At 38.6% G+C, this 13,235-nt stretch overlaps 1 protein-coding gene and 1 non-coding gene across 2 annotated transcripts; one reads left to right on the top strand and one right to left on the bottom strand.

The window, feature by feature from the left end:
* Positions 1-1,824: 1,824 nt before the first annotated feature.
* Positions 1,825-3,999, top strand: LOC148207825 (uncharacterized). The gene is made up of 4 exons (XM_088118262.1): positions 1,825-2,298; positions 2,678-3,003; positions 3,090-3,388; positions 3,788-3,999. Exons 1-4 carry the CDS (start codon positions 1,825-1,827, stop codon positions 3,997-3,999), a joined length of 1,311 nt encoding a protein of 436 aa, XP_087974388.1.
* On the bottom strand, positions 1,855-1,961 carry LOC148207826 (small nucleolar RNA R71). Its single transcript, XR_015787631.1, has one exon. It is a non-coding gene; the product is annotated as a small nucleolar RNA R71 (small nucleolar RNA).
* Positions 4,000-13,235: the final 9,236 nt, after the last annotated feature.

The following is a 13,235-nucleotide window of genomic DNA, read 5'->3' as shown; positions in this document are numbered from 1 at the left end:
TTAGGCCTAATATAGGATCATTCAAAAGAGAATTTCATTAGTGTTGTATGTTGTTGAATACTATGAAAAGCCTCATTTTGAATGTTTTGTGTTAGCAAAGGTGATGTTGGAGCATTGGAGCAAAATCTGGAAAAAGTCGAAAGCGACAGCAGGCTTTTACTTAATAAATTATCGCAGTAAATTAATTTGAGCTATTCCTGCTTATAGGCTCATTTTACCCCCGAAATTGTTGCCGTAAATTTTAGCAGAGGTATAAAAGCTTCAAAGGATGACTACCTTCATTATTCTTCATCAACCCTAAAGCAATAAGATATAAAAAGAGAGAAGATTATGATCTTGGAGGGAAACCTTAAGGAGAAGGTGCTATGAAAATTTTACTGATTTTCGTCCTTTCCTTCTCTTTTCGTATTCTTTAGTTCATGGATTTTGTATTTTCTTCTTCCCCTACCTTGTTATGACTTTAAGTAGCTAAATATACTAAGGGGGTTGTGGACCGTTGCTGTAAACACTGTTTTTCTAGTTTACAAAGTTGTTTCTACTTGGTTAAAGCTTGTTTTGTATTTTGTATGTTCAATGTGCTTGATCACCATGTTCAATGAGCGCTTTATTAGCTTTCGGGGGATTATAATATGGAGAGGGTGACTTTAACTTGTATTAGATCTATCTTTGAGCATAGAGCGTGGGTACTTAAGGATAAGACTCACCTAATATGGTTAAAAATTGTTCTGATATATCGTTGGTTCAAATGGACTTTGGATTAGCGTCAAAATCTAGGCAATCTAAGAAGATGCAATGATTGTTTGGCCAGTAGTTTAGCAACTTTGTTGCTGGAGCATCGGTTAGTAACATCTTAGTAATAGGGACACAACCCCCTGGTTTTACATTTGAGTTTTAGTTTTCTCTTTTCTATGTTCTTGTGCCTTGTGTTGAGGGATTGCGTGTTTTAATTCTATTTTAATCTCATTTAAATGTACTTTATTTTATTTGCAAAGTAGTGCTATTTGAAATATTCCTCGTTTGTTTTTCTTATTTCTTGAGTGAATATTGAAGCGTTTAGTTATTTAATCTCCGTGGATACAATCTTTTTATTACTTGCTACACAATTGGTGTATAGTTGCACTAGGATTGTTAAAATCGTTAACTTTTTTGGCGCCGTTGTTGGGGATTGATTCAACTTTTCACTTTAAATTTTTACTTGAGAAAACAGTGCTAGTACGATCTCTTTAACACCCACTTGGTGAAATTGGTAGGTGAATGCACGATTTGTAAGGGTTGGAGTATTTGCTCGATAACGAGATAGAAATAACATTTTATCGAAGAAGACAACAACAAATAAGACAACAAGAAGTTGAAAGACAGATGGATCAACGAAATAGAGTTTCGAACCTTATGGTTCCTAATTTGGAGGTTGAAAGAAATAATGAACAAGAAGTTGTTCGAGCAGCAGCATCTCCTTCTTTAAATGTTGTTCTATTGGCTGACAACAGAGAAAGAGCACTATGGAGCGTACGCCGCTCAAACATTTTATGGCTTCCATCCATTTTAGCATAACAAAAATTAAAGTAGAGTAATTTGAATTGAAGTCCAACATGTTTTAGAAGTTCCGAACTAAGGGGCAATTCCACGGGCATGCTTCTAAAGACCCCATCTCCATTTGAGGTACTTCTTGGAGGTGAGTGATTCATTTGGATCCAGGATGTATTCAAGGAAGTGTTGCGGCTGAAGTTATTCCCCCTTTCGTTGAGGGATGACACTTGAAAATTGTTAAATTCATTGCCTGCGGAATCCATTACATCCTGGGATGACTTAGTTGAGAAATTTTTGATGAGGTACTCTCCTCCCAGCAAAAATGCAAAGTTCAGGAGTGATATTGATAATTTCCAACAAAAAGCTGAGAAGACAGTGAGTGAATCATGTGAAAGATTTAAAGAGCTAATACCGAGATGCCCACATCATGACTTGTCTAGGTGCATTCAGATTGAAACTTACTATAATGGACTTAATGAGACCACAAGATTGGTAGTAGATGCATCGACAAATGGGGCTTTGTTATCTAAAGCGTATGTTGATGCCTTTGATATTCTTCATAGAATTTCATCTAACAACCATCAATGGAAAGATTCGATAGCATCAGTTGAAAAAAACTTGCAAGGGACACATGAAAATGATGTATTGACATCGATTAATGACCAGATTTCCAACTTGACTAACATGATGACGAACATGGCTGTTGCTGGGCATCACTTGCTAACACTACTATCAGTAATGTACATGTTATTTCATGCTCTTATTGTAAAGGTGAACGTCATTTTAATTTCTGTCTAGAAAACCCAACCTCAATGTTTTATGTAGGGAATCCTAATGAAAACATAAACAACTCCTACGATAATACTTATAATCCAGGATGGAGGCAAAGGGAATTAAGCACAACAAAATATGAGTTAGTTTCAGCAAAAAGGAAACTTCCCATCTGGTTTTTAAAGATCAAACCAACAATAAGGTACAAAGATAGAACCAAGTTCCTCTAATTCAATAGAAAGCTTGATAAAGGAGTATATAGCGAAGAATGATGCCACTATACAAAACCAGACAATTACAATCCAAAATCAAGCCACACTAATCCAAAGTCAGGTAGCGTCATTGAGAAATTAAGAAATCCAAATGGGGTAGATTGCAGCAGTTGAAAAACAGGTCATATAGGGCATTGCCAAGCGACACTGAGCATCTGGGAAGGAACGGAAAGGAGTGCTGCAAGGCCATAACATTAAGTGGTAAAATGTTACCCTCAGCTCACCCTGATATCATCGTGACAGACTTAACGAGAAGGGAAATTGAGATGGAACAGTTGATGAAAAGAGCATCAGAAGACTTGTCAGGTGATAATAGTATGATAGTCGATGTTGGAGTATCAGTGGAAGAAGTTTTAAAAGATATGAATCAAGCTCGAAAGGACATGGGTACAGGCGATACTAGAGCATCAGAGGCTAGAGCAGCCCCAACAGAGTACAAACCTACACCTCCCTAGCTACAAAGATTACAGAAGGAAAATCAGACTCTAGAGACTACAAAAAACATGTTGGAAATCCTAGCAAAGACGATGTTGGAGCATCGCTTAACAGAGGGCTTGAAAAACAGAAGTTCTTGGATGTTCTAAAACAACTTTACATCAACATTCCCCTAGTTGAAGTGCTAGAGCAAATGCCCAACCATGCGAAGTTCTGGAAAGATATCCTTACAAAGAAAAGAAGGTTGGATGAGTTTGAAACCGTGACATTAACTAAGGAATGTAGCACGATTTTGACTAGCAAGCTTCCTCAAAAGATGAAGTACCTAGGGAGTTTCACCATTCTAGTTTCCACTGGTGGTAAAAATGTTGGGCAAGCACTCTGTGATTTGGGAGCAAGCATCTATCTCATGCCCTAATCTATCTATAAGAAGTTAGGGATAGGTGAAGCAAGACCTACTGCCACTTTGACTCTACATCTTGTGGATAGATCCATCACATACCTAGAAGGGAAGATTGAGGATTTGCTAGTCCAAGTGGATTGATTCATATTCCCTGCGGATTTTATAATTTTAGACTATAAAGCTGAGAAGGAAATTCAATTATCTTAGGAAGACTCTTCTTGACAATAGGAAGAGCATTGGTGGATGTCCAAAAAGGCCATGAGCTAATGATGCGGGTGCATGACCAAGAGGTAATATTTTTCTGTTTTTGATGCAGTAAAGTACCCCGCTATGTTAGAATAATTCTTTGTTATATGTATCTTGGATGATATGCTGCCAGATGAGCTTCAAAAGAAGGATTTAATGGAGCAACTGGCTGAAGCCAACTTGGAACAATATGTCGTTGAGGAAGAAAATCCTGATGAAGTAATGTACTTGGGAGGTGACAAGCAGAAAGAAATGAAGTCGCTGGAGCTTAAAAGAAGAAAGTTCAGCGCCATGAAACCATCAAAGAAGAAAGCACTTAAGCCGGAGTTTAAACAACTACCATAACAATCCTATCCCATGGAGTAGCGCAGGCCAAGAGGATTCTTCTGATGCTAATGAGAGCTTGCAAGCAGAAAAAGAGGAAGAACAAAAAGAGTGCTAAAAGGGGAAGTATTTTAATTTCCAAATCAACTTTACCTTCCTACCAGTTTGCAATGTTTGAAGTTTTACATTGTTGTTTTTATTTGTTATTTGGTTGGTAGTTAGGTAAGTTTTAGTTTATTATTAATTTCTGCAATTTTTTGTTTCAAGAAAGAATTAAAAGCAGATTGTGGAATTTTGAATTGTGCGAAAAGCATTAGGAAGTCTGCTTGAGCAGCCGCGATACTGAAGCATCATTTTCAAACCAGGGAGAACTAACATGAATGAAGAACCCAAAGAATATATTTGAAAAGGGGGGAGTTAATTTCACATGTTGCTAGCTTTCATTACCTTTCCATTTTATTTCTAATTCTCTGCGTTTTAATTTTTTTTGTTTTTTTTTTGTTTAGTTGCCCCCTTTTATTAATTTAAATGAAAGAATATTAGTTGGGTCTCATGTCTTGGACTTACAAGAATTCTTTACATGTTGTTGAGTCTCACACTTCTATTAATGATGACTAGTATATGATGCAATCTTATGAATTTCTACTTCTATTGGATGGTTAGTTAGGGATAATGAAAGTTCTGGCTCAATTTCTAAGTGTTTTTAAGTAGCATAGGCTTAGCGTTATTCTCTTAGTATCCCCTAAAAGTCATAGAAATTTAGCCTTAGCAAATTTCAAAAGCTGTCAATCCATGACCTTATAACTCATTTCTATATGTTACACTCTTTTGCACCCGTCAATCTCAAGCCTACTCTTTATTACCTTTTGTAGATTATTTTAATCTTAACTTTGGGGAGCCTTGTCCTTAGTCATTCAAAAAGCTTAGGCTAGTAGCCTTTTCCCATGGAGAACAATGCTCGATTTTAAGTTTGGGAGTGTGGGATACTTTCTGTAGTTAAACTGAACATATTTTGTGCATCCTTGTATATAGCTATGAATTTTTCTGGTCCTGTAATTCAACTCTAGTTAAAAAAAAAAAAATAATAAAAATAAATTCAAAAAACCACTGGGTTAGGAAAGGCTAGTAGCCTGTATCCTTTTCTGGTTTGAATGCCTGAATAGTTTGAAGGAAGTTTGTTGAGGTGGTGATGAATCATGGGGAGAAGTATGGAGTCCTTAGTATGCATTTTACTCTAGTGTAATTATTGTGTAGGGCTAATATTTCTTGGGGACAGGCAATGGTTCAAGTTTGAGGGTGTGATAACTCTTCATAAGAGAGTTATTTAAGAGAAAAATGTCTTGGGTAGTAAGAAGAAAATGAACAAGTTAGCTCTAATCATGAATGTTCTAGGCCTAATATAGGATCATTCAAAGGATACTTTCATTTGTGTTCTATGTTGTTGAATATTATGAAAATCCTCTAATTTTGAATGTTTTATGGCAGCAAAGGTGATGCTAGAGCCTTGGATACTAATCTGTAAAAAGCTGAAACCGACATTAGGCTTTTACCTAAGAAATTATTGAAGTAAATGAATTTGAGCTATTCTTGCCATAAATTTTAGGAGAGGTATAAAAGCTTCAAAGGAAGGCTGCCTCCTCATTATTCCTTCATCAACCCTAAAGCAAGAAGACACAAAAAGAGGGAAGATTCTCACCTTGGAGGGAAACCCTAAAGAGAAGGAGTTGTTGCCGTGGAAATTTTACTGATTTTCTTCCTTCCTTCTTCTTGTATTCTTTAGTTCATGCATTTTGTATTTTCTTCTTCCCCTGCCTTGTTATGATGTTAAGTAGCTAAATACACTAAGGGAGTTGTGGACCGTTGCTGTACACACTGATTTTCTAGTTTACAAAGTTGTTTCTACTTAGTTAAAGCTTGTTTTACATTTTGTATGTTCAATGTGCTTGATCACCATGTTGAATGAGCTTTATTAGCTTTCAGGGAGAGATTGTAATAGGGAAAGGATGACTTTAACTTGTATTTAGATCACCTAATACAATTAACAACTGTTTTGATATATCGTTGGTTCAAATGGGCTTTGAATTAGCATCAAAATCTACGCAATTTGGGCGTGTTTGTTTGGTCAGTAGTTTAGCAATTGTTGCTGGAGCATCGGTTAATATTTAACAGAAGTTCTAAGAAGCAACCCACGATTTCTCGTTCGTCTGTCAAGGGTGAATATCTCGCGTTAACTAGTGTCACTAGTGAGTTGATATGGATTCGTCAATTACTTTTAGGCTTATATGTTTCTTTATCTCCACAAGCTCTAGTTTAATTGATAATCAAGCAGCCGTCTCCATTACTTCTAATCCTACATTTTACAGGCGTACTAAGCACATTGAGAATTATTTACCTTTTCGTACGTGACAAAAAGTACGGATGATTTTTAAAAATTACTACCTATTCGGTCTAGTTCTCAGTTAGCAAACATGTTTACCGAGGCTTGGGTTCTACTACTCTACGTTTTCTGATGTCAAAGATAGGTGTTTTGATCTTTACACTTCTTCTTGAGGGGAGTATTAGAGTTACCCAAAGTTTGTTACTCTAGTTTTGGTAGTTAGATAGTTTGTTATTAACAAACTAACCAAGATTGTATTCATATACTTAGCAGTATTAAACTCTGTAAGATATTTCGTCATTACTCAATAATACAACTCCTCTCTCTATTCCATTTACCGAATAATACCATTTATGAATTTGTGAAATTAAACTGGAAAGTGAAATTTAATTTTAATTTTCCAATTTCAATTTACTAATTTCATTGATTGGATCTTCAATTTTCCACCAAAATCAAATCAGAATACCACGCATCCGAAAATCTGAGTGTACATAACCGACTACCATTCTTCCTCATTTTACAAAGAACGATAAAAGAGGAAAAAAAACCAAAACAAAAACTAAATAAATATTTTTTTTAAAATGACAAAAGGCGCCCAAACCCGCAACCCTACCTAAAACCTGGGTTCCAAGCACCTATGGATGCATGTGTTCACTGCCAAGCTGAATCCACGAACCCCCTAGTTCTTCGGTCAGTTCGTGGTTGGAATACCTACTAGCGAGCAGCTCAATTTTTATATTTTCTTCAGAATTTTTCGGTTTGGTTCTGGTTTGACCATCAAACCAAACCGAACCGATCCGTTTACATTCCTACATCCTATTATACTCTTTCGAGATAAAGATTAACACTCCTAATTTCACTTAGATTAATTACAAATCAAGGAGCTACAAAGCTTATATTTTGATATGGGGAGTTTATAAAGCTAAATATAAGTTATTTATAAGGTAAAATACTATTTTGGTCCTTATAATTTCAGCCTTGGTTCATTTTGGTCCTCACACTTTCAAAATGCTCATTTTAGTCTGTATACTTTTAGATTTGGTTCATTTTAGTCATGTATTTTCAAAATGTTCATTTTACCCCCTGTATTTTTAAAAGTGACCATTTTAGTTCCTATTTGTAAAATTTAGTACACTTAAAAATTACCGCAAACATGTGTTAGATTCTTTGTTAGTATTTTCACATTTTAGGCATTGTGATTGGTAGTTAAATGTCATGGTAATAGTTAACTAAGTAGTGGAGAAGTGGATGTGTAAGTTTAAGAGTTTATAGGTTAGTGGCTTAGTAAAATGGTGGTGTTTGAAGGGTAGTGACTCAAGTAGTGAGTTAGTGGTTGGTTATTGCTTTTTCTTAAATACTTGTACAATTCTTAATTCAATGAATAGAAGTTCGTCCTTTGTATAGTTCTCTCTTTCGTCTACTTTGTTGTTCTTTTCGTGTTTTCATTACATGTTATCATAGAGTCTAGGTTCTTTATCCCATGTTTGAATTTAGTGCTCTATGAAGATGAACAGTGGAAGCAATGTGTATGTAGACAAGCTTATCGATAATAATTATAATTATTATAGGCTATGTATGGAAGCTTTCTACAAGGGCGAGATTTGTGGAATCTTATCTCTGGTGAAGATAATGTAATTCCAGATGATACTCATCAAAATGTTGAAGTATGAATGAAGTGGGAAATGAAATGTGGCAAACCTTATTTGCTTTATGAACTTCTATTAACAAGAAGTATATCGAACATGTTCGTGATGTACATTCTCCAAAGTAAGTGAGGGTTACACGTGAAGGTTGTAAATTAGAAAGAATACGATGAGGTTACAGAATTTGGAGAATGAACTTTCTGGAAAAACTCAAAGTTATTTATTGGTTTCATAATATTTTCTGAAAATTAAAACATTTTGCTATGGAATTTTAGAATTGGACAAGGAGGAGCCCATTAGTGATGCTCATGTGTGTCGATATCTTATTCGTGTACTACGAAAGGAGTTTATGTAATTTATTTCCCTTGATATAAGATGGGAAATTGGGGTTTTTGACCCACTCATAGTTCAAATTGGATAAATGAACCCCTCTTTAAAAAACCAAAATTTGACCCACCTCTACTTAATTTTGAACTTCTCTCCAAGCCAATTTACCATAGTACCCTCATGTTTAAAAATGAAGGGAACTCCCCCAAGTAAAACCCTAAACCCCATCTCGGACGTTTCCTGGCCCAGCGAAAATTTCCACCCCATCTCGGACGTTGGACGATTCATCCATCCCCGACCTTACGCTTCCAAGACTTTCTCTTCCATGGTTTTGCCCTACGAAGTCATCGATCGCAAGGTTAGTGGTCGGGTAGATTATAACAAAATTTTTAGAAAAATTTGTTGTTCTGATATCACTATCGGCGCTATCTGAAGCAGCCATGTAGATCTAGGATCATTTTCATGTTGTGCTTGCAGGACTGGGGAATATATCAATCTCTGATTCAATCCCGTATTCAATCTCAGATGATTTGGTCCGGGATAGAGTCGGGATAGAGTCCGGGATTGAATCCGGGATCGAATACGAAGTGTCTGCATTCTGCCTTCCATCCCGGACCATTTCGCCTCCGGGATGAAAGGCAGAGAAAATAAAGCCATATTCTCTGCCTTTCATCCCGGAACGAAACGGTCCGAGATGAGGTCCGGGATGGAAGGCAGAATGCATTAAATACACTAAACCTTCCATCCCGGACCTTATCCCGGACTGTTTCGTTCCGGGATGAAAGGCAGAGAATAAGGCTTTATTTTCTGCCTTTCATCCCAGAGGCGAAATGGTTCGGGATAGGGATAAGGTTTGGGATGGAAGGCAGAATGCAGACCCTTCGATTTTTTTTTAAGTGGTCTGCACTGAATGTTTTTTTTAATTTCCTTGCATTAGTCTTTATCTAATTTTTTTTATTTTACCTTTGTATAGGACATATAATGGATTTGAGACTAATTCTAAACCGCGATGACTGGTTTCCGGCCACGTTGACCAACCTTGCCCATGTAGATAAAACCATTTCTAGGCTGAAGGGTAGGTAACCCCAACCCAGTTAGACATGTTTAAGCAAATGTGTTTCAGTCCCATTTTGGACATGGACGTAGTTTTTAACGGTCCATTAATACATCATCTATTATTGAGAGAGGTTAGGGCCTAGGCAGGACATCATTAGTTTTGACCTGTTTGGGAAAAGGGTCTCCTTTGGTAAACGGGGGAGTTTGACCTAATCACGGCCTCAATCATAGGATGATTAGGGTAGATAACGATATTCCTGGCCGACGACTTCGAGCACGTACTTTAAGGATAGTGTCAGGGTTAAGTGTAGTGAGTTAGAGAAGATTTTATGGAGGCAGTTTTTGACGACGATGAGGATGCTGTCAAGGTTGGCACAGTTTACTTCGTCGAGCTTGCCATGATGGGGAAGGAGAGGAAGCAGTAGTTTATAGATACGATCCTTTTAGGGGTTGTGGATAGGTGGGAGCTGTTCTGCAATCACGACTGGAGCTCGTTGATTTTCGAAAGAACACTTTGGAGCCTGAAGAACGCCCTGAAGGATAAACTGTCGGCGTACCAACAGAAGGCGAGAAATGACCCCCCAACATTAAGAGACTTATAGTCTTTACGGGTTTCCGTACACATTTCAGGTTAGCGAGCTTTAAGTCAACTATATAATCGAATATATTATTTAAATGTATTATTTATTTGACTTCACTGGATTCTAGGTATGGGCTTACGAGACGATATCGACGTTGAGTCTGCGCGTAGCCACGAGGCTGAGCGATGACGCCATTCCTCAACTCCTTAGGTGGTCGTGCACTTATTCTCGTGGGTTTCTTACTCTGTAGAGAGACGTGTTTGATAACACGATGGTAAGTAATTATCTTGTGGCCGTGCGATTCAAATTATTTTTTCATTTGGGTCTAATCATAAGTTTTTTGCAGTCTAAGGTTAAGGAATACTTAGTTTCGACGAATGCTGAGGCAGAACACATGGTCCGTATCATGCGTCACCGGAAGCCCGCGCTATACCTGCCCCGCCGGCTGTGTACCTGACCCGCTTGCAGTACCTGACCCGGCTGCAGTGCTGACCTGCCTGCAAATCTGGAAAGGGGTACTCAAGAAAGAAGGGTGAAGGACAAAGGAAAGAATATCATAGAAAATCCGGTAGAAGAGGCCGAGACATTGGATGATGATGCATTACAGGGTCCTGCATTAGACGATGTTGGACCCAGTGGAAATGACAGCGAAGCTCTACAGAAGAGGTCGAAACGGAAAAAATTCAAAAATAAGATCAGTAGACGGTTGAAGAGGCTCGATGATCGAGTTGGTGCTATCGAGGCCACACTAACTGGCTTCGGGGTCGCCCTGAAAGATATCCAGAGATACCTGAAGAAACTGTCGAAGGTACGCATTTTATATGTATATAATATTAGGTATGCTTAGTTATTAATTATGATTAGTTGGGTCCGAGATAACGCTTATTGGTACGTACTTTTCGTCCAGAGTAAATTCCTTGATCCGACCAAATATTTTGGACGTGGGGGTGGGCTCGATGATGATGATCCATCGGATCAAAGGCCTGATGATGCCCCAACGCTAGATGGAGGTCCGAAAAGTATGGACGAGGACTGGAGGCTGGAAGAGGTCCCTAAGACTGACGAGTATCGGACCATGGAGCATGGTCCGAAGATTATGGACAAGAATTCGAAGAATATGGACAAGGATCCGATGATTATGGACGAGGATCCGATGATTATGGTCGAAGACCAGGGTACGATAATGGAGCGGGACAATGCATCGGATGTTACCCCGATCGTCCTATCGGTTGTTTCAGGTAAGTCCTATTTCTATAACGCTAGTATACGTTTGTGCTTCCATATACCAATATGATTAATATTGGTTGAATATTAGGATGCCACTATTGGAATGCAAGAGCCGGAAATTGCATCAGATACGCGACCCGTCAGCCGACGCGTTAGGCGTCCCTATAAGGACTGGGCACCAGACACAGTCATTAAGGTAAATTAATGTCATACATATACATATTAGCTGTCAGCTGTCATTACACGAACTCATGTGTGTATTGTGTTTTAGGTTGAACCTTACCTTGACCAGGACGAATATGACCTTCAGCAGGCTCCAACTGGGCGTGGGCTACGCAAGAGACATTACTCGTGGAAGCTGTGAAGGATATATACACACCAAACGGTCAGCGTGGGATCACCGTGGATAGCTACGACCCAGTATGTCCCATTCCGCCGCAGTTGGACGATAAGTTCCAAAGATGGATGGATGACCCGAGAAGACGGACGGGAGATTGCGGTCCACTGCAACTTGTTTCCAAAAGAAGGAATGGTATCGCGATCTATTGGACCCTAGTGTTGAATTGAAGGACGAAGTAAGTACATGTTACTATATTCGTAGTACTATATCGTCAATAGTTTGATTACATCAATGTGGATTGGTTAAATGTAAAGGGTACTTGATGGTCTCATCCTGTTTATAACGAAAAAGTTGGAGAAGTGTCTCCATCTATGTCTCAAGAAGTTTTCGATAGGCGACGTACTTCTTTCGGTAATTACTTTTTACTTCTTCGGTTCGAAAATAAATGCTGTTTTGATCAATTGTTTAACTAATGAATTACTTTTTTAACTGCTATACAAACTCTGTTGAATCGGACAGACGGTCCATATGCGGCCATGAAGCCAGGTGTATTGTCCACTAGGATCAACTACCCTTGGCGCGAGGAGAATACAATCTTTCGATATGTCCACGGTAGGCAGTGGGACCACAACATGCCCTGAACTGATGCAAACATCGTGTACACCCCCATGAACGTAGGCGGGAACCACTGGTCATGTTCGGCATCGACCTTGTACAGGGCGACATAACGTATGGGATTCACTCCACTGGATGAACTTGAGAAGGAGTTAAAGCTCATGTGTACAATCCTACTTGTGTTGCTGCATCATGGCGGGATATTTTCAGTTCAACCCGACTTGCCAGTAGTGTTGTGAAAGGTGTGTCGGGTTTGCATACCACAAGAGAGTAGCGCCACTGATTGCGGGATTTTCTGTGTCCGGTATTTCGAGTACGATGCCACCGGGTTAAATATGGACACTTTAACCAAGATAATATTGTATATTTTAGGCGTCAGTATGCTGTACAGATGTAGACGCGTCATCCCATTTTTGAATAGTGTATGCATTTTCGATATTGTTCTATGTCATGGTTCATTATTCTAGCATCATACATGAAACACATTCAAATACAATCTCCCCATTAATAATAATAATAATAATAATAATAAAATATAACACATAAGGTTACCAATGCATGCATGCACGGTTGGTTGCTTGGGGTACAAGTTACCATATAAATTTCTGAAAAACAACAAGTTACCAATACATCATACATTCACACTGTGTTAAGGGGTTCATTACATGTTTTGCGATTGTGCCCAATGTACACACCGACCGCACTTACGTGTTTGGCGCACTTTCGCCCGTGGAAGGAAGGAATCCTAACTGTCCGCCTCTACCAACTCTAGGAACCATATCTGGTGCTTCTACCGGTGTATCGACAAAATCTGGAGAACTGTTCACGTTGAGACATGACCGATTGGAAAAATTGGTTCTGCATAAGCCATTACCCAGGAGTTCGTCGTGTATGCCTCGTCACACAAAGTGTACGGATTTATGTTTCGCATCATCGCCCCAGCAATAGCATGAGAGCATGAAATTTTAAAATAATCAAACTCCCGACAACTACATGTCCTAGAGTTGAAATCAACAATCCCGTCAAGGTTACCATCACGTACCTGGACATGAAACTAGTCGATGACTACAACGTGTTTCCTGGCACTGTCC

Source organism: Momordica charantia, unplaced genomic scaffold, assembly GCF_013281855.1.
Source record: "Momordica charantia cultivar OHB3-1 unplaced genomic scaffold, Mcharantia_2.0 BLBB01000057.1, whole genome shotgun sequence".
NCBI lineage: Eukaryota > Viridiplantae > Streptophyta > Magnoliopsida > Cucurbitales > Cucurbitaceae > Momordica > Momordica charantia.
The sequence above is the reverse complement of the archived record's forward strand: the minus strand, read 5'-3'. Positions and strand labels throughout refer to the sequence as shown.

What these genes read in the sequence shown, in the direction of transcription:
- LOC148207825 (XM_088118262.1), top strand. Translation starts at nt 1,825, where the DNA reads ATGAGGTACTCTCCTCCCAGCAAAAATGCAAAGTTCAGGAGTGATATT. An exon ending in TTCATGCTCTTATTGTAAAG is followed by an intron (nt 2,299 to 2,677) that starts GTGAACGTCATT and finishes GGTAGATTGCAG; the next exon opens with CAGTTGAAAAACAGGTCATA. An exon ending in GCTAGAGCAGCCCCAACAGA is followed by an intron (nt 3,004 to 3,089) that starts GTACAAACCTAC and finishes TGGAAATCCTAG; the next exon opens with CAAAGACGATGTTGGAGCAT.